Genomic DNA, 21,093 nt, shown 5'->3' on the forward strand with positions numbered 1-21,093 from the left:
CACGTGCCAACTAATTCCCTTTCTTTTTTACTTTACTTTATTTTAAATAAATATTATTTATTTGTAAGTTATTCAGTGTGTGCGCGCGACGAAGACAGACGAGTCTGTACTGCCTAAGGAACTCCGCTCTCCCGAGAGAGAGAGAGAGAGTTTTATATTTAAATAGCAATGGCTGGGTGGCCGGTGCCTACCCTCGAAAGTCATTTTCCGTATTTCCATTCTTCTTCACTTTCGTCGAGCTGAGCTGAGGCCTTCCCCGTTCCCGTTTCTCCATTGTTGGTCAATCTAGGGTTTTCGCAGCCACGAGCTCGGAGGGAAAGAGTTTTCTCAAATGGCTCTGTCTTCTCTCCTCCGCTCTTCCCCTGTCGCTCCTCCTGCTCTTTCCCACCTCCCTTCAGATCCCTTCTTCAAGGTATCTCTCTCTCTCTCTCTCTCTCTCTCTCTCTCTCTCAAGCACGCACGCATAAGCACGCCAGACGGATCATCAGCATCGTCATATTCAGGCTCAGTTTTTCTTGATCAAGCTGAATCTTTAGCTTCCTACCTACTACTCTTTTGCCTGTTGGCAGCAGAAACGCAACTGTGAATCGTGAATTGTGGATTTTGCGATTCCTATTCTCTCGTTTCCACTTCCCTCTTTTTTATTGTTATTTTGATTTTTTACTTTCTGATGATCCTATCTTTCCTCCGCATTTACTGTTGGATTTATGGCAGACGCTGTCTTCGCGTCCCCCTCCCGGCTTCACCTTCTTCTTCTCCTCCTAAATCTTGGGAGGAGGCTTGTCCCATTCGGCTCACCTACTTCAACCTCTTCTTGCAGGTCTCTTCCAGCAATGTCGACCTTTCGCGCCTTCCCTCCAGCTTTACCGGTACTCCTGTCCCCACCGGACCCCTTTCCTTTCAGTTGAGTCTACCTTTTCTTTTGCTCCTGTTAAATTTTCCGCTCCCAGTATTATTTTTTTTTTTCCTTTCTAACGCCTGTCGCTGACATATCTTTGCCCGCAAAAAAAAAAAAATTATAGGAAATGCTCTTTCAGGAGCATTCAGCCTGTTAAAGCTACAGCTGTTGATGTGCGGCCTATTGTTCCAAGTAAGAATCCTTATCGCATATCTCAACTAGTTTTTCAATGGGGTCGAATTGGATCGGACTCTGAGGGGTGACATTTTTGTGCAGGATCTGATGGCAGCAACAAGACAAAGATTGGAATCAATGGTATGTTCCCGGGCTGATAGCAGTTATGCTAAGTGGTTCCCGTGCTTTGCCTGTGATCTCATTCCATGCAAAATTGTCTGCTAGGATATATAGAGGGCATACTGGATTTGTGTTATAACAGATACCATAGGAATCGAACATAGGGCTGTTTGCAGCTGTTCTGTATATATAGATGAATACGTAGTCGTCGCACAAGGTGTACAATTTAAATGAAAGTGGTCTGTTGGAAGTGTTTTTTGAGCGTGGGGGCATTACATTCATGCAGGATTTGGTCGGATCGGAAGATTGGTGCTTCGGATAGCAACCTCCAGGGATGATATTGACGTAGTAGCTGTCAATGATCCTTTTATCGATGCTAAATACATGGTATGTGCAGTTACCTTCTTTTTAATGCAAATTACTCAGTCCTTCATGGAAATTTCATGTGGTTCCCCTACTCTATGTGATTGAGTGGTTCTGCTCGTGATAGCATTACTGTTGCGACACTTATGGTATATGGATATTTTAATCTTTTTTGTGTTTGTTATTTGGTGATGGACTTGGAATATCCATTGCACTACTCTAGAAGTTTTTGATTTGCTGCTAGTCTTGTTTCTGCTGAGCATAGGATTGGGAAAACGATTCGCTTGACCATTTGTATAAGCAAAGCCAGGTTATTGTTCTTCGTCAATGAATGTTTCATTACGTAACTTAAGCTACTGCTGACTTATCCACTGTGCTTAGGTGAATGTTTAAATCAGCCTGCAACTTGAGTCACACAAGATTTTCATCTTTTGCTGTGTCGGCGCTGTCATGTTAATGTCTGCCACTGAGTGTTACCTCAGTTTGCTTTGCCTTTAGAATATCATCCTAAAAAAAATGTATAGCTCACACTTGTGGTATTTGTGTGATTGATCAGCAAGCTGAAAGAATTTGTAAGCTGTGATAGCTGTTGAATTTGTAATCGTTGGAGGGATATCTACAATACTTTATGGCAGTCTTGTCCTTTGAGGAGATACTGATATGTCTTTTATCGATCTATCCAGGCTTATATGTTCAAGTATGACTCCACTCATGGAGTTTACAATGGAACAGTCAATGTTATAGATGAGTCCACCTTGGAGATTAATGGAAAGCAAATCAAAGTTGAAAACAAAAGGTGTTGTCTTATTCATCCGAAGAATTTGTTTGTAGAAAGTTCGCTTTGCAAATATCAACATCTAAACTTACAGCAGGAAGGGGTAAAGTTTGACATTTCTTTCTGCTCAGAAATCCAGAAGAGATTCCTTGGGGTTATCATGGGGCTGAGTACGTTGTTGAATCATCTGGAGTTTTCACTACATTGGACAAGGCTTCCGCACACCTGAAGGTCACTATAATCATTTAATTTGCTCTGTGCGCGTGCTCTCGTGTATGCGTGCGTCTATGTGATAAAACTTCTCATTGATGTATTGTCAAAACCATCTTTATCAAGATGACAGACCCATTTTCTATACTATCAATAGGATAAATTATAACAAGTCACGCACTCATATTCCGGAAATACAGACCAAGAAGTAGGATACATTCTGGGAAAATAAAACTTCCTTGGTGATGGGTATAAACACCTTGAGTTGAGCCTGCTGATTATTACTGCAGGCTGGCACCAAGAAAGTGGTTATATCTGCTCCTTCAGCCGATGCACCTATGTTTGTGGTTGGAGTAAATGAAAAGACATACAAGTCAAGCATGGATATAGTTTCTAATGCAAGCTGCACAACCAATTGTCTTGCTCCTCTTGCCAAGGTTGGTTTTCATGCTTCCATAAGTTATTCTTTTTTCTGGCGTCAACCTGGTGAAACTTGAATAATGGACAGCTGTCTCTGGAATATTCCTCTCTCCATCTCTTGCTAACCCTTTGCAGTATCATTGCTTCTCTGCAGTGGATGCGGCTCACATCTTGGCTCTTACTCGGAGTCAGGAACTGAAAATTGGTTCATGCTAACATAATTGTTGTATTAACCTTTTCGGCAGGTTGTTCATGAGGAATTTGGTATAATTGAAGGTTTGATGACGACTGTACATGCAACTACAGGTACTCCCATGCTTCCCTTCTGCCTCTCTGATGTTAGACACCATCCAACAAGGTTTAAAGCCAGAGTTCTTGCTAATAATGATGATTTCTATCTTCAGCAACCCAAAAGACAGTGGATGGTCCTTCGATGAAGGATTGGCGTGGGGGCCGTGGAGCTGGTCAAAATATCATTCCCAGTTCCACTGGTGCTGCAAAGGTATAATGATAACTGGAATTTCTTGATGACGATACGAACAGATTGTAGGTTTTACAAGATTTGAATCATTGTGGGGTCAATAGTGATGATATTGTTCTTTCCCTTTCTGATAGGCTGTTGGAAAGGTTCTTCCTGAACTCAACGGAAAACTCACTGGGATGGCTTTCCGTGTGCCAACCCCTAATGTTTCTGTTGTTGACTTGACTTGTCGGTTTGAGAAGAGTGCTTCTTATGAAGACGTGAAGGCAGCTATTAAGTATGTTGATGGTTTTCCCCCTTTTCTACTAGTTGATGGTTTTAGTTGAGGAAAGTCACTTTGAGTGCTCTAAACATCGTCTTGGATTATTCAAATGAAGGTATGCATCAGAGGGTCCACTCAAGGGCATCCTGGGATATACAGATGAGGATGTTGTCTCAAATGATTTTGTCGGGGACTGCAGGTATCTCCATTGTGCTTTCCTCCCTCTCCCACCTGCTCCCTCCATCCCTCTCAGTCAGTGGGTGTTAAGGCCTTGCATGGCATGCACATATTCTTGATGGGGAGTTTCTTTTTAATAGTTCTACATCAAGCAATGTAAGCTCCTTATGTTTAATTGAGTGGCTAGCTCTCTTCTTGTTGCTTGCCTTGTTGGTCCCTAGAACTTGTCAACTTAATAAAGATCCAGTGTCACAGTGGCATGGAACTTTTAAACTCTATTGAAGGTCATTTTGGACGTTGGTTTTATTATAGAGAAAAGATGGTGTTTTATAATGAACAGAAGTGAATCTTGTCTGTTGAGACAAGTTTACGGCGTCTTGATTTTGTCCATGTTTTGCAAGTTTTATAGCTGGGTGATGCTTTTAATGCAGATCAAGTATATTCGATGCGAAGGCAGGTATAGGTCTAAACAACTCTTTCATGAAGCTGGTTTCCTGGTACGACAACGAATGGGGTTACAGGTATACATCTCTCCATCTCTGTTTTTGTTCTCAGTATTTAGAAGTGGCGAGGCAATACAAGTGAATGATTAATGTTTCATAACGTCCAACTGGCATATATCTAAACTTTTATGGCATTTTGACCTTGTTACAGCAACCGAGTCCTAGACTTGATTGAGCATATGGCCTTGGTCGCAGCCCACAAGTGAATGATGAATGGTGCTCCATAGCGATCTGAATTTGCGGCATGCTTACTTCATTTACAAGAGTTCAATACAGCCTGTATTATCTTTATGGACGATTTTACTTGAACAGGATCTGTTCTATAGTCTCGTACCTCTGTCTGGAACCAGGCAGTTCACGGTACCTTCAACATAATAACAAAGCAGATTTTCCCCCTTGTGCTGGCAATATCTACTTTGCTGGTTTTTGTGCTTATAATGCTTGCCATAGCATTTTTTCTATTGGTTACATGATTGTGGCATTCGATATTTTTTCTATTGGAACATGGAGATTGTCTGATATGGTCAATGTGGTCTTGTGCCTGGATATAAATTCAGTGAAAGAAAAACTCCCTTATTTGATTTTGTTTTTCATAAACGGAGGAGTTCATTGGCCTGAATATAGTGAACGCAAAGCGTTTTGTGATATTGCGGTGCTAATGAGACGTTGCTATCCGTAAGAGAATTCTCTCAGGCTTACTAGCTAGCGCTTAGCTAAAATCTGCGATGTATTTAAAGATTGAGAGTGTAACACTGGTTTTTGCTGGATTATGCCAGAGTAACTGAGTATAGCAACATGAAGTTCCTGGTGTGACAGATCTCTACTGTTGCTCGGGAAATTGTCAGAAACTAGAGTGCTAATGTCGAGTGGCACAAACTCGTGTATTCTCCGCTTATGTCCCATGATTTGGCTTTATATCTTTGGTTAGTAGTACGTCGTAAATTCCCTAATTGTGAGGATTGAGAGTTGGGTCTGATCTCTCTGCATGTTCAGTAAACCAAGCGTTGATGATGAACATCATCGGCAGCGGTATTAAGATCAGCATCATGCATCTTCATCTTTCAATTGTCTCCATACAAACCATGATACGTGATAGCATTCCAAATCAAATTATGATCGAGTTTAGTCTGTGCTTACTTGGTTGTTACACGGTTTAGAATGATCTACAGATGTTTTCGGTGGACGTAAGGGCCCAAAATGAAAAAAAGGGATGACGGTGATGACTGATAAGTTATCGCCTCCCAGAGTTGATATGATCCAGTTCAGACAGGGTCAAATCCTACGTGTCTCATATTGCCCAAAGCAGTTTGTGAATATTCATGTTATGATAGAGATGTTGTGGGTATGCAATTTAAGTTGCTTTCCGAAATGGACATTTGCGAATGTTAAGAATTGCTTCAGTTTATAAGGTAACAATGGCAAGTATGGAGGCATGCCGATGCGGTTGCGGTTGCTATGCGGGGGTAAAAGTTTCCTCCAATACTTGTATTGGTATGGAAACGGAAGAAGCTTCCACCTCTCCTTCCTCGCCCCACTTCCCATTTATTTAACGTGTATGGAAATATATTCAAAAGCTACTCTCTCCTTTTGGACCATTTTGTTCATCTATTCACTGCTCTCAGTTTAGGATTTAAAATCTTCTCAATTGAGACTCCACGACCTGACTATTGATTGGAGCTATCGGAAGAAGAGAAAACCATATATATATATATATATATATATATATAAGTCTTCTGAAATGTCGAGGTCAAGTAAGAGCAAGAGTGTCCACAACATATTGATACCGCTACATGAAGTAAAACGAACATTGTTTCCTCCAATCAGGATTGAAGGAGCGTGTGGATCACAAGTTATGCACATTTACTTACATTCAAACTTATTTAGAGAGTGATGTCGATGCTTGCAATGAGGGTAGTGATCAGAGGAAAATACTATATGGAATGAAATGGGTGATGGCAAGATTTCAATACCCGCAAAAAGGGAATTGTATTATTTACTGCTTCGCTTTGATGGTTATTATATCGATGCTAGTAGGATTATAGTTTCTCTTATATGATGTGTTTGTTTTAGGAAAAACTTTACGATAAAAGAAAATGCTTTTCGAAAGAGCATTTCTCAAGAAAATATTTTTCCTTTTTTCGGTTTAGGTAGTTAATTTTCTTAATTCTAAATATGCATATTTTCTTTTTACTATAAATAATTTTTCATTGACTTATCATTTTTAACAAATCAAATTGGCATGAAAATTCAGGAAACTAATTGGCGAAATTTGTTTTCATTCAAACAAACATACCCTTGAGTTAGGGAGATAATCTGTTGCAATGCCATGCCCTGCCATGCCTTACTTTGGTTCTCGCGTCAACTTATTGTTGGCGAGAAGGAATCGTTTATGGAATATCTCGGTTGACTCAACGGTTAAAACTTGGAGGAGCGGTCGCATGCTGCAGTGGGAACGACAACGACATGTAGATGACCTGAAAACGAGCTGCCTCGAATTGGAACTTGACGGGTTGTCGGGTGACCATGTACACGGAAAATTACAAATGCTCAGCGACAGTCAGATTTGACTTGGTCAAATGCTACCTGCGTAAATGGTAAGGCTACATGACCACGCTGTTTCGCCGAAAATCGACTTTTATTGAAAGTCGTTCTTCGGTTTCTATTGGGAGAGATAGATTCTATGGTAATTTCTAACAAAAAAATATCATGAGGAAGGAAAATGATTTGGATTTTTGTTTGAGAATACTCGAATTTTTCATTATAAAAAAAAAGAAAATATCATATTAGACAATACAATCGATAATTTCCCTTTCGAACGAGATTGAACGTACACAATCTATATCGAATTTAATTTTCGACAAAGCCTAAAAACATAGTCACTTCAAAAGAAACCGAATGAGAAGCCGAAATTTGATCAACGACGAAGCACTTAGGAACTACCCGGAATTTAATCGACGACGTGAATCTGAAAATTATAACTATAACGTAAAAATTGGAAGATAATTCAAAAATAACAGTTTTGTTTACTTGTGTGAGTGGGAGCGGTTCATATATTCGAGAATCTCGATCTCATGTTCTCATGTTGCGTTTTGATCTTTCGCCTTTTTATCTCTTTTCCATGATTCGTTTTCCTTGCCGAATGGTTTTTGCTATAACCCAATGACTTCACCAAAGAATAAGATAAAGACGATGGTTTCTTTCCACGAACCTTCTGACTGAAGTGCTTTACCAAGTACAAATACAACACAACAACCTTAGCTGAAACCAAAAGGATCCAAACAAAGTTTGTGAAAATCGAATCAGGGTTGGGAGGAATCACACATTCTTTGGCCCCAGATATGGAGCAGATCATCCTTCCTGTCCCCCATGATCGTCCTTCCTCCACTGACCTCTTCCAGGACCACGACGACGACTCCTCCGCTCCCTCATGGCGTCTCAGCCTCACCGAGTTCCGCCTCCCTCCCGGCGACCACCCCCACCCCCACTCTCGCTTCTCCTGCCGCCACCTCCTCCCTACTCCGAGTATGTATCTCCCTATCCCTACTCGATCGTTGCGTTAATCCTGGATTTTTTCTCAACATCTCCTGTTACTACACTTCGTTCGTTCGTCTCGTGCTTCGACTTCTCCGTCGGAAGCAGAGACGCCTCTTGGGAAAAAACAAAACCCTGTGCGATGCTTTTGACGTTTTCGCTGATTGATGGAAATTAACGTGCTCTGTCCTGTATACATCATTCTCTGGCAACTTCTCTTGCGAAAGGGCCAGCGCCACGATGTCTGGGACCAACCTGCTTTGTTTTACTTGCTCTTTGTCTGTCTGTATGGATGAATTTGGGCTCGGTCCTCTTGGTAGTGTACTCCTGTGGTGGGATCCCACAATAACGCATACATTCATTGCTTCACGTATTTCGAGAGTTGTGTTTGCTTCCATTCGACCATTTTCGGTGGGTGGAGTTGGTTCATTTCGTAGTTACGCTGACCATGACCTAGCTTTGGAGCTTCATTTTTTTTTTCCTTTTTAATGGCCCTTGTTATTTTCTTCCAGCCGAGGTATCAATCGACACAAACACAAAACAAAGATAACGAAGTTGGGCTTGTTGCTTCTTTAGACTGTCTACATCGATCGCGGCAGCACATGCTTTCAACTTCGGTTTCTGTAATACCCCACAAAACTGAGGGGTACGGGGCAAAGTCATTCTGTAAGCATCATATAAGTGAAATGGAAAGTTGAGTGTGGAGCTTTAAAATGTTTAGTGACATGTAATGGTTACTTTTGTCCGTGCTCAAATTCAGGTCATAAGTGTTGGGAGAGTCGAGCTATATCATAGAATGTTTTCAGATTGTATTATATAATTTCAATTCAGGGAAAGAGCGCAAGCTAGCAGAATATTACAAGAAACAGGAAAGCCTTCTTGAAGGATACAATGAGATGGAGGCCATGACTGAGTCAGGGTGTTTTCCCGGGAGCCTAACTGAGGTTGATTCTTTATCGCTCACATCTTCCTACATTTCATTTGTTTCAGATCTTAGGGGTGTGCATTCTTACTCCTAGAAAAAGGAGATTCTTCAGTACATTGAAATGCTTCTCCACCTGGCAGCTCTCGAAGCAAGATAAACAATCATGGAGATCTTTTAACTTTTCTTTAAATTGGAGGATAAACATGAGTTTATGACATTATTTCTAGTTTACTCAGAAGAAATCGCTTCTAATCAATGAATTGCATTTTGTAGGATGAAATGAAGCAGCTCGCAAAGAGCGAAAGATTTGCAGTCCACATTTCAAACTTAGCAAACGTTGTGCTTTTCATAGCAAAGGTCTACGCTTCCGTTCAGAGCAGATCACTGGCAGTTATCGCCTCAACCTTGGACTCATTCTTAGATCTACTGTCAGGGTTTATTTTGTGGTTCACAGCAAATGCTATGAGGAACCCCAACCAATATCATTACCCTATTGGTAAGAAGCGGATGCAACCAGTGGTATGTTCCCCTGCTTCCTTGGTTAAATAATTTGTTGTTGATCCATTGGTAAACATTCTAATTGAATCCAACTTTTCTTTGCTCCCACTAAATTTCCCTAGCGTATCCTAGTCTTATGACTATAACTTGATTCTTCTGTCCTCCCACTAAATTTCTTTGCGTGCTCGTTATTCGATAACTTCAGCTAGCTAAATTTTATGTAAATAAAAGATGGGCCACTTATCGTGATAGCGCATGGCTTAGTTGATTACGTCACCGAATTACTGTCAATTTCCCTTTGCCTCCATAGTTAGTTCACTGAAAAAGGCACTGTCAGATATAGTTTTGTATAGCAGGGCTATTGAAGTACAGTAGGACGAACTGTAACGACTAATGATAGGAACTAAATAGCCATGCAGACCAGGGGTATCAAAAAGACGATAAGGGTAAGTGATTTTGGTTTGATTTGGCTTCAGGTGGAGATTGTCTTGGTGGTGTCTAAGTGTATCCATTGTTGGGGTCACTGCGGTCCGTTAATAACAGAAGCCTGACCAACCTCAAGCTTAAGTCATAGTTAATGCGTCTGTGATATTAATCGTGGTGTAATAACCCTTAACCATGTGAATAACTTTAGACTAATTAGTACATATTTCATAAGTGAATATTACGTCCATACGATTTTAGTATCAGACCTAAGTTCGGGAGGTTACAATTTTTGCTTCAGAGCGGGTGTGGAGTGATAAGGTGTATGAAGATTAGGTAGACAAAGCTTAGGTTGCCACAGTGATAAGGCGATTTGCGGATTAGATTAGACTAGATAAATTTAATTGGTGTTGGTGGGGAAGGGGAATTGTGTTTTGTTTTTGTCGGTTCAACCCAACATCCCCAGTTTGTTTGTTTGTTTGTTTTTTTTTTTTTTTGGTAATGATCATCCCCATTTTGTTTGATCCGCAAATAAACGAAAAAAGGACTTTGTCTAAAAATCAAGAATGAGATGGCTGCAGTCCGACATAATATGTATCTATATGGAGGATGGTAAAAAATATTCGAAAGAAATGCTCTTTATAAAGGAGAAACCAGTCAAAAGGAAAAATAAGACCATATCTTTTTCAGATACTAGGAGCTGATGACCTGAATATTACCAATACGAAATTCTAAAATTACTCGATCAGAATAATCTGTGTTGACGTAACCAATCTTTGAGATTAAACTACAATTGTAATGGTATTTACGTCTTGAAAATGCAGGGTATTATTGTATTTGCTTCAGTAATGGCAACTCTTGGCTTACAAATCCTGTTGGAGTCTTTTCGAGATATCATGTCCAAGGTAAGTGATCTTTCTGTTGTTTGCTTTGTCGTGTCACTTGCAAACAAATTCATACAGAGGTTGGTAAAGACTTGTTTACAGAGCAGTTAGAATGGGAGGGCTTTAGGTTTTCTATTGAGCTAACGATAACGGAAAGAAGGCTTTGAGTCTCCTCTTGGGACTTGAATATTCTAGTCTACTTCTACCGTTAGAACTTACACCAGGAGGATATTCAATTCTTCCTTCTGATTTTTTCATTTAGATACTTGTAGAAATTTGTGGATATGAAAATGCTGCTGCATCACAGATGACCTATTGGTTCGCGGCGACCTTGCCAGTAATCAATTGTTTTAAGCTGGAGGACTTGAGATCAAGACTTCATCCCATCACTCCAGTTCACTTATCTTATTTCATTATATTTCAATCAAATCTACTTGCAGTCACACCCAGAAACTGATAGTGAGAAGGAGAAGTGGATGATCGGGATTATGGTTTCTGTCACAGTAGTAAAGTTTGCCCTTATGGTCTATTGTCGAAGATTCAAGAATGAAATTGTTAGAGCCTATGCTCAAGATCATTTCTTTGATGTTATAACTAATTCTGTCGGTCTGGTGGCGGCTGTCCTATCCATCCGCTACTACTGGTGGATAGATCCCATTGGAGCTATAATAGTAAGTTTATCTCGAACAGTCCTACTTTTACTTTTTCCATTGTGTATTTCTGACTGTTATAGATTTACTAGCCCCCTTCATCCTATCAATGGATTTATGTTGGGCACAAAACTTTTCTAAGCCAACTTATTACGTACTCTGCAGATAGCAATTTATACCATAAGCACGTGGGCAAGAATGGTGGTTGAGAATGTATGGTCGCTTATTGGAAGAACAGCCCCACCTGAATTTATAGCGAAGTTAACATATCTCATTTGGAACCATAATGAAGAGATCAAGCACATTGACACAGTGAGAGCTTACACTTTTGGTTCTCATTACTTCGTGGAGGTCGACATAGTATTGCCTGAAGACATGCTCTTGAACCAAGCCCACAATATCGGGGAAACACTTCAGGAGAAGCTTGAACAATTGCCCGAAGTTGAGCGAGCTTTCGTCCATATTGATTTTGAGTTTAGTCACAGGCCTGAGCACAAGAGCAGAGTATGAGACGGATGATGATGTCTGACCATTTAGACTCCCTTTTCTTATTCATTTAAATGGGTTGACTTGCATTGGGAGGAGAAGCCCATGCAAAAGCATTTTATACAGACTGATATGTGCTGAAGATCAAAGTTTGGTTAAAAGAATGTTATTATGAGTAGAACTACTTTGGAAATAATGCGCCGTCTTTTTGTTCTTTCATGGTGATGACTGGAACTGCCTTTAGAGAGAGATGCTTGAATCTTCCTTTCCCACGTGGAAGGATGTGACGTGATTTGCATTTTAAGACCCTAGTCTTTTTCCTCCTGGTAAGCATTCCCGGCCTCAGTGCTTCTGTGTAATAACTCTACAATTTTCTCGATACAAAGAATAGCCCGGTTCGTATTGAAGCGTCCTAGGTTGGAATTGTCGAACGGGGAGCCCTTGGGTGGTACAAACTGTGCTGGTGGGGGTAGGTCGCTTGCACCTACCGCTTTGTTTGGTGGCCTCTCCTTCTTTAGGTAGATAGCTGGAGGAGTAAGGGTGACGTACGATACCACGCGGAGGATCTTCAGGCGTGACTAAGTTGCCAATGCCACACTTCATTATGTGTGCGAATGCGCGTCATATGCTGTGTTATATGAACATGTAGACATATATACAGATCATTAACAATATGAATGTGCAAATATGGTGTGAGTGTGTCAAGGAAAGATGCTAGAAGTATCATCACTCCGTGGCAAAACTTGCTCATAACTGAAGATAGAACATTCAGCAGGCAACAAATCTACTTCGTTGATGAGTCTCACTCATTTCAATCCCCAACATTCAAGCGTCAATTTCCACTTTTGCTGGCCATAAATTTAGGTTGGGAAATTAATATGACCGAATCTCTCTCGTTCACCACACCCAAATGCAGAAGCGGACCTCTTTCCTGAAACTCTTGAGGGTCTCTTTTTTCTTTTCCTACTCTGCACTAGCAAACAACAAACTACAGGAGATGTACTTCGTTGGTTTCCTCCCTTCCGTTGAGATGTATGCCAGGAACAACGTGGTACGCTATGCCATTATTAACCGCTTTATGTGGCGGCTGTCCCGAGGGTGAACCACCAAGAGAACGATATTTTCTGCGTATCCTCTTTTGGGAAATAAAAATCCCATTTGCAGTTTGCTTCACTTTTGTCCCAAGAAAATAATGCACGAGACCATTGCTAGTCATCTCAAATACCTTCACCATGGATGGCTTAAAAGCATCGATCGTCGATTGCTTGTTTCCTGTAAAAATAAGGTGATCGACATATAAACAGGCTTGTTTCCTGTAAAAATAAGGTGATCGACATATAAACAGGCTAATAGTACCTCACCTTTTTCTTGCTTCAAATAAAGCACATGCTTGCATGGACATTGAGAGAGTTCCCATTTTCTTGAAATAAGCATCACTTCTGAAATTTCATGCTCTCGGTGCTTGTTTAAGACCATATAGAGCTTTCTTCAACTGCGACACTTTGTCTTCATGACCTTTGGTAATAAACCTCATGGGTTGCTCAATATAAATCTCTTCACCCAAGATGCCATTTAAAAATGCTGTTTTGATGTCCATTTGATAAATTTGCCAACATTTTTGAATTGCAATAGAAATGATAAATCTAATCGTTTCCATGAGGATTACAGGGGCAAAAAACTTCATCATAGTTGATATCGGCCTTTTGCTTGTATCCCTTCATGATGAGTCTAGCCTTCTACCTTGTCACTTCACCGTTCTCATTCTTCTCGGCCTTGTACACCCATTTGATGCCGATCGCTTTCTTCTCCTTCGGAAGGATAGCATGCTCCAGCGTTTGATTCTTCTTGATGATGGCTTTCCTTCATTTTTCTTCTTTTACAACATCATCATATGAAAGGGGCTCACAATCGGCAAGAAGACATAAGATGAAGCTCATCGGTGGTTTCATAAATCTCTGATAATCTCCTCAATTTTTGTGCAATTGGTTAATCGATACTATTTGAAGAAGTCGATGGTGATGAGCTCAAAAAAGATACTGGAGAACAAGGGTGAAGAATGATCCTCCAACTCTATTTTGCTGGAGTCACCATGATCATCCGCTTCAACTTTCACATTGTCTCCCCACATGCTTTCTTCATCAAACTTGACATTTCTATTTACATACAATTTCAAAGTGTTAGGATCAAATTATCTATAGATTTTGGATGAAGAATCATACCCGATAAAGATGAGCTTTTTCCTCTTGTCTTCCAACTTCGATCTTTTCCGGTGCGGGACATGAGCATAGGCAATGCTCCCGGAAACTATCAAATGAGAAACACTATGTGTTCTCCTGCTCCATGCTTCTTGTGGAGTTACGCCTTCAAGTCCATATGTGGGACATCAATTTTGTAGATAGATTGCACACATGATAGATTCATCCCAAAGTTGTTTGGGCAAGTTCTTGCTTTTCACCATATTTCGAACCATGTCAAGAATGGTTCTATTTTTATGTTTAGCCATGCCATTTTGTTGAGGAAAATATGGCATCGTCAAGAAACGTCCAATACCATGATGCTCACAGAATTTGTTGAATGTGGCTGAAGTGAATTCTATTCCACGAACAATCCTAAAGGCTTTGATAAAATAGCCACTATCTTTTTCAGCTAGGTGGTTGAATTACTTGAAAATGTAAAACACTTTCAATTTTATTTTCAAAAAATACGCCCAAGTTTGTTGAGTGAAATCATCAATAAAAGCAACGAGGTATCGATGATTACGATTGATTACGCTGCACACATTAGAATGAAACGACTCAAGGGGCTTCTTCGCACGATAAGTTGCTTCTTTCAGAAAGCTATTTTTGAATGCTTGCCGATAACACACCTTCACATAATTGATCCGGATGATCGATATGTGGTAAGTCATGAACCATGTTCTTGCGGGAAAGCAAATTGAGTCCGCCAAAATTGAGGTGCTCGAACCTCAAATACCACAACCATGAAGGATCATCAACATGTGCCTTCAAGCATCGAGCCATCTCATTCTTTATATTGAGAATGAACATCATGTTCTTCGACATCTGAATATTTGCAATCAATTTATTATTTTGATCTCTTAGCACAACACTAAGATCATTCATGTCAATATTATATCCTTTCTCCATAAGCTGTCCCAAACTCAAGATATTGCTTGATATTTTGGGTACATAATAAATATTAATAATAAACTGATGTGCACAATTCTTCAAATGAGTTAGAATTGTACCTTTGCCTTCAACAAGAATTTTGGAATTATCACCAAACGAGACTTTCCCTTTGATTGTCTCATCCAATTCGACAAACATCTTCTCTCGGCCACACATGTTCTTGCTTGCACCAATGTCCAAGTACCACGTATCACTTTGTCTACCTTCGTCCTCTTTGAATGCCAATAAAAGAACTTGATAGGCATCATTAACCAAAGTTTTCTTTTCATTTGCTCTGCTACTTTCTTCATTCTAATACTCAAAAGCATAATGGCCAATTTATGGCAATGATAACATCGGATTTTAGATTTATCATACCATTGGTTGCTCGAGTTCTTTCCTCTTCCATGAAAACTTCTTTGATTTTGGTTTCGAGCAATATCTCCTCTGCTTCGTCCACGACCTCTAGCTTGAAAATGACCTTGGCCTCGACCTTGACCACAATCTTGATTAGTCCCTCAAACTTGCATAGGGACTCCATGTTGGTCTGTCTCATCTCGAATAGTCAGCTGAGTTTGGAGTACTTTCTCCATTAACTCGGGTTCATTTCTTCTAATTCTTTCTTCATGGGCTTGCAATGAACTTAGAAGTTCATAGATCACCATAGCATCGAGATCTTTGGATTCCTTGATTGCAATGCCAAATGATCATACCTCTTGTCTAAGGACCGAAGTATCTTCTCAACAACTCGAACATATGCAACATCTTCACCGTTCCTTTTCATCCGGTTGACAATCACTAAAATTCTTGAGAAATAATCAATAATTCACTCGGATTCTTTCATAAGGATGACCTCAAATTCGCCTCTTATTATTTGAAGCCGTATCTTCTTCACTTTTTGTACTCCTTGGTATGAGTAGTGGATAAACTCTCATGCCTCATTCGAAGTAGTATCGTTCGAAACTTTCTCAAACAGAATCATCTAAAGCTTGATAGATGATTGACAAGGCATACTGATCTTTTGTTCGCACTTTCTCCAATGTATTCTACTGATTTTGACTTAAGGTAGCTTTGTCGTCAAGCTCATCGTGGCCGGTGTTGACCATTTCCCATACACCATGGGCACTAAGTAAGGCTTTCATTCTAATGGCCCAATTACCATAATTGTCTTCGGCAAGATGAGGGTATTGAAGAGGAAGCTGAGTGTTTCTTGAGGCCATGATCATGAATCGTAAGCTCTAATACCAATTTGTTGGACTTCGGAGGTGTAGGTCCAATACAAATTTGATGGGATAAGGTGAAGTTAAAATACTCACAAACACTCACAAGACAACTTACGAAGGAGACGAATAGGCTTTTCTAATGTTTTCAACTTCATTCACCCATAACAAAAAATGGTTACAAGACTTGCCTTTATATAGGCATGTTACCCGACTCTTGAACTATCTCTTAGAAGACTCATAAATAGATTCCTAGAAATACGAACAATCACAATGTATTTATAAAGCATCAACTAGACATTGGAATACGAACTGACCTCTAGAAAATTCACCTAATGAAGATTCTTAAAAGCAACCCTACAATAAAGACTCTTGATTCTTGAACCAGTCTCGGAAGTCGAACGGATATTGATCTTGAATCGACAACATTTATGAATTTGGTTTAACTTCTAACAATTAGTAATTAGAATGACATTGACAGTGGCTATAATCACTGAGCTTAGATTTAACATAGAGTTTACCATTAAGTGAATTAGTCTGGCATGCATCAGCTAAATCATTTCATCAAATAAAGAAATGAAGTGCCCAAAGGTCATGTTGGAGTTGAGTGTAGGTGGGGCTCTTGTTAGTTTATATTGAATTTAAGTTTCAGAAAAAAGGAGAGAAGTACAAGCCAATTATCTGAACATCCTCAGAAGCTTAGAGAATATCATTCGGACATCTTTAATTTCATGAGGAGTATTAAAGAGAAGCTCTGCATTCTCCGATGTCTATATAATCAACTCTCGTTCTTTCATTTGGGTGGTGTGACTCAACGTCACTACAGATCCATTTCTTTATCCACGTTGCGTCGAAAATAAACAAATATCTTCAATACCACATGTCATTGTCATCTGATCATGTAGCTCCATGACTTTTTTCTCTCCGCCATTTCTCGTAAAACTTCACAGCACAGTTAAAGGGAAGAACTCCGGCCATATGCATCCACTCGTTTAAACCACGACTAGTCATGCTCCAACACCCTTGTCTTTATCCGCTCCATCGAACCAAACCAGAGCTTCAAGGAGACATAGTGTTATTGAGGACTCCTTGAGCTGCTGCCAAGTATAGGCTTCGCATCTTTGTTCGCATGTTGCCTCGGCCTCATCTTAGAGTTCACGTCCTATTTTATAGGTTACTCATACTGTTATGCAGTGACAGTGTAGATAAAGCAATGATCCTGAGCAAGTTCACATGTATTGGAGATAGAATTGAAAAGCAGTCAGAAGTTATTAAGGAATTTTTACTCGAGGTTTTGCCCAATAGCTCGGCTGAAAATAGCAGCAACTAGAGATTACGTTTGAATGATCATGACTCTAATTATGATTCTAGTGCTAGTTTATTCGACCACAACGCTACTAGAGAGTTCAACTTAAGCATCTCTCTATACACATTGGGGATTGAGGGTTGTTGCGAACTATTCTGGAAGAGGAATGTCTGCTAGGTCCTCTCGGTGAGGAAGTTGGTCGGCAGAGTTGCCTGAATTGCCATGGCCATGTTCGACCGTTGATGTCGTGTGCTTCACAGGGTCAATAGCGACAGTGTCTTTTCGGAAAGTTAAGTAGATCACTGCAATGATGTAGACGGCCATGAGTGGGAACACTAGGATTCCAATCAAAATGTTGGCAACTTGGGGAAGTTTGTTGTGGATTAGCCAGCCGACAAAGCCCGTGCAGAGGTAGTAGATGTTGACACCGATGAGTCCTATTCCCAGTATCCACGAGATCACCATTATCTGTATCGACAGTTGCAAAAGAAACGAAAAGATAGGATTGTCATTTAGCTCATAATTCACATGTTCTTCTGCATTACTTTTAGTTCTTCCTTTATTTTTCCAATTGGTATCTCTTTAGCACTTCTGAATAAAGAACCAACTTCAATGTTCAATTGTGTAAAGATAAGAAGACAAACTTACGTAGATTGAGTTTTTGTGGGGTCCCATCTTTGTTGAACTGCTACTGAATTTAAGAAGTGGGATGAGAGCAAACGGAAGCTCAAATGATAGAATCATCTGAAAAAAACATCAATTATAACCAATTGAATCAAAATAAAATGCACGTGCTTGGTTCAACAGATGAAGACAGAAAGAATTCAAATGTAGAAGTGTGTGGAGACACTGGAAGAATTTCCATACCGACGCGATGATGATGAGGCTACCGGCCGCTGAAGATCCTCCAATGATAGAGACAATGAGACTCGGTGTAATGGCAATGCATCTAGTCATTAGGTTCCGTTTCCATGGCTTCATTTTGAGTTCCAAGAAACCCTAAGCAATTAACCAACACAGAAACACAAAATCGGAATTGTCCGTTCACTTTAAACAACTAATTACATAAAATTTATTAATTACCAACCAGCATGATGTATTGGCCTGCATAGGTTCCTGTGATCGTGGAGCTTTGTCCTGAAGCTAGCAATGCAATGGCGTAAATCGTCGAGCTAGATCTTCCCAACATATGCTGTAAACACATGTATTTAGGACAATATCAAGAATCTTATTCCTAGATATAATGTTATCTTGTGGTCCAACTGTTTATATACAATGTTAGGAATTGGCACCTTAAGGAGGAATGAAGCAGAATTGAGAGTTAAGTTGCCGCATTGATTTGCACTCTCGCTCGAGAGATTATTGCCCGAGCAGATGGTGCCAGACACGGACACAATGGCCACGTTGATAAAAAATGCTATGAATAATGCGAAGCCACTTTCTATGAGGAAAAATCGGCAGGCGCCCTGCAAAGATGAAATAAAAGTGCTTGCTTTCTTCTCGTATTATTGAATAAAATGTGCATCTTTTAAAGAATTGACAAGAAAATAATCCAAAAAACATGAAAAGGATAATCGAAGATGCAGTTAGGATTTTCGTACGTTGATGCCTTGGACCGATCTCGGAACTCTCCTTGACAAGACCAAAGCAGAATGGAGAAAAAGGTTGTGCCTGTTAACAAGCAATAGAACTCCTTAATCTAAAAACGGCGCAAGGGATCACATCTAAATCTACTGAAAAGGACAGGTATGAGATTTGATATAGGGTGATATTATACGGCATCACAAGCGCGCCAAACAAGGCGATGGCGTCGCCGGTGGCCCCGGTCCCAGAGAGCTTGGGGATGAACATCCCCTCCATGACCTTTGAAGCGGGAGGCTTCACATAGCTCAGTTCACCGAAGAAACACCCCGCCATTACGAATACCAATGTAGCTATCAACATTTCAGCTTTCGAATCTAACCAAGGAAAATCGAGAACAACGTTTTTAGTGGATTGAAACCATCCTGGTTACCAAAAATAGTGAGGTGAACAACATTGGATCGTCAAGTTACTTGGACTATAATATAATTGGCATAGGTAATTGATGCACATAGGAGTTTCAAGTAACTATACCCCATATCTCTGCAGGCCAAGAAGCACAAGCGTGCTGCAGCCAGTGAACAAAACTCCAGCCCATACTGGGATGTGTAACAGTATGTTAAGTGCAAAGGCTGTCCCAATCACTGCAAACATTAAATTTGGTTGGATAGTGAATTTTATCATTTCATAGCACAACCCTATCCTTAAGATTAGTCAAAAGAGGGGCATGATCATTTGTCCTATAAAGACTGACTCTAGATATTGGGTAAATCAATCGAGATGAGAGAGATATGCCTTCCGGTATATCAGCAGCTATGATGGCAACTTCAGCCAGAATCCACAAATTGTAATTTACCAATGGTGGATACTCAACCTTGCATAGCTCGGCCAGGTGTCGCCCTGAAATTCCAAAAAAAATAAATATAAAAAAGACAAATGAATGATCACGGAGAAGAAAATGCAAGAAACGAAAAAAAAAAAAAAAAAGAGAGCCTTCATGAGCTGGAATAGAGTCATAATTCCTACTTCATTTCCTTAACAAATAATTACCGGTGCTCACTCCGAGATTAGCAACCAACGATTGAATGATCAGAGCAAATATCAACCCTACGAGTATAACCCATAGAAGCTGACCATATGATCCCGTAAAATTGTAGAAAATTAGTAAAAAGATATATAGTTTGTATAAGTGGGAACACATATATATATTTTTTGTATTTTTTTCTTTTGTGTTACCTCATATCCATGATCCGCTCCAGCTTGTAAATCGGTTTCCACCGCAACATTGATTGTGGAACCATTGATTCAACATGAACTTATTTAAACGTAGAGCGAACGTGTATGATAAGAGAGTGAGAGACAGATCTTACGATTTCCGGGATCAAGATATGCGAGAGAAACCAGAAAACCAGGGCCAACAAATGATAAGAACTCTCTAAACCCATGTTTCTGAATAACACAAGGACAAATGCAATCGGATTAAAAAGTTGTATTCCACAAATCTCCGAAAAAAAGAAAGAGGGAGAGAACCTGATCACGTGAGTCCTGTTGATTAGATTGGCCTAGTGTGGGATTGCGAGGATCAAAGGGCGGGGTCGTGCCCTCCACATTAATGGCCACCGTCGTTGGAGCTCCTGCACTTGCCATCTGATGCTCCTCTTGCATACTCAATACACTCAACTGATGAGATTGATTTATACCTGCTACTTATCCAAGATTTCCGCACAAAGACTTCATTTTTGACTTTTTCATTGGAGAAAAGATTTACCAAATAGTGCCGCACAAGGAGTTTATCCTTGGGCTTTTTCAAACGGCACACTAAAATGTGCTCAACGCAAGCAGGCGGCACTCCATAGTGTGCTCAACACAAGCAAGCGGCACACTTAAGTGAGTTCAATGCAAGCAAGCCGTTGGAGAAAGAGACGCACAGTGAAATTTTCCTTTATTCAACCCTACGAAGGAGCTCTCTAAACACGATGGATTTTGTGCTCTGAGTTTTACGTGAGTCGTTTCATTGTAAACATTGCGAGTTTATGCTT

At 40.1% G+C, this 21,093-nt stretch overlaps 3 protein-coding genes across 6 annotated transcripts; 2 read left to right on the forward strand and 1 right to left on the reverse strand.

Moving 5' to 3' along the window:
* The first annotated feature begins 148 nt into the window (after positions 1–148).
* LOC115736441 (glyceraldehyde-3-phosphate dehydrogenase GAPCP2, chloroplastic) lies at positions 149–4,791 on the forward strand. 4 transcript variants are annotated; one of them, XM_048274856.1, is made up of 14 exons: positions 149–406; positions 818–903; positions 1,017–1,090; positions 1,175–1,213; positions 1,479–1,579; positions 2,239–2,351; positions 2,462–2,561; positions 2,831–2,977; positions 3,206–3,266; positions 3,365–3,462; positions 3,576–3,718; positions 3,819–3,902; positions 4,312–4,401; positions 4,535–4,791. In XM_048274856.1, exons 1-14 carry the CDS (start codon positions 332–334, stop codon positions 4,587–4,589), a joined length of 1,266 nt encoding a protein of 421 aa, XP_048130813.1. In that variant the 5' UTR covers positions 149–331; the 3' UTR covers positions 4,590–4,791. The 4 variants fall into 4 exon arrangements, with proteins under 4 accessions (XP_048130813.1, XP_030524021.1, XP_030524025.1 ...); XM_030668161.2 differs by having other exon boundaries at positions 150–412; positions 821–903; XM_030668165.2 differs by having other exon boundaries at positions 150–412; positions 821–903; positions 1,023–1,090.
* A 2,850-nt stretch (positions 4,792–7,641) lies between these two features.
* On the forward strand, positions 7,642–12,084 carry LOC115736536 (metal tolerance protein 9). Its single transcript, XM_030668283.2, has 6 exons — positions 7,642–7,905; positions 8,746–8,858; positions 9,113–9,358; positions 10,585–10,665; positions 11,085–11,315; positions 11,460–12,084. The coding sequence occupies exons 1-6, from the start codon at positions 7,722–7,724 to the stop codon at positions 11,802–11,804; spliced, it is 1,200 nt and encodes a 399-aa protein (XP_030524143.1). The 5' UTR covers positions 7,642–7,721; the 3' UTR covers positions 11,805–12,084.
* A 5,539-nt stretch (positions 12,085–17,623) lies between these two features.
* LOC115738054 (metal transporter Nramp5-like) lies at positions 17,624–20,719 on the reverse strand. The gene is made up of 13 exons (XM_030670545.2): positions 20,585–20,719; positions 20,425–20,503; positions 20,291–20,331; positions 20,105–20,183; positions 19,850–19,954; positions 19,587–19,698; positions 19,251–19,430; positions 19,075–19,144; positions 18,766–18,939; positions 18,561–18,665; positions 18,341–18,472; positions 18,122–18,217; positions 17,624–17,941 (listed from the first exon to the last, which is right to left on the reverse strand). The coding sequence occupies exons 1-13, from the start codon at positions 20,717–20,719 to the stop codon at positions 17,624–17,626; spliced, it is 1,626 nt and encodes a 541-aa protein (XP_030526405.2).
* Between the last annotated feature and the right edge of the window lie 374 nt (positions 20,720–21,093).

The sequence above is a fragment of the Rhodamnia argentea genome, chromosome 2 (assembly GCF_020921035.1).
Source record: "Rhodamnia argentea isolate NSW1041297 chromosome 2, ASM2092103v1, whole genome shotgun sequence".
NCBI classification, from domain to species: Eukaryota; Viridiplantae; Streptophyta; class Magnoliopsida; order Myrtales; family Myrtaceae; genus Rhodamnia; species Rhodamnia argentea.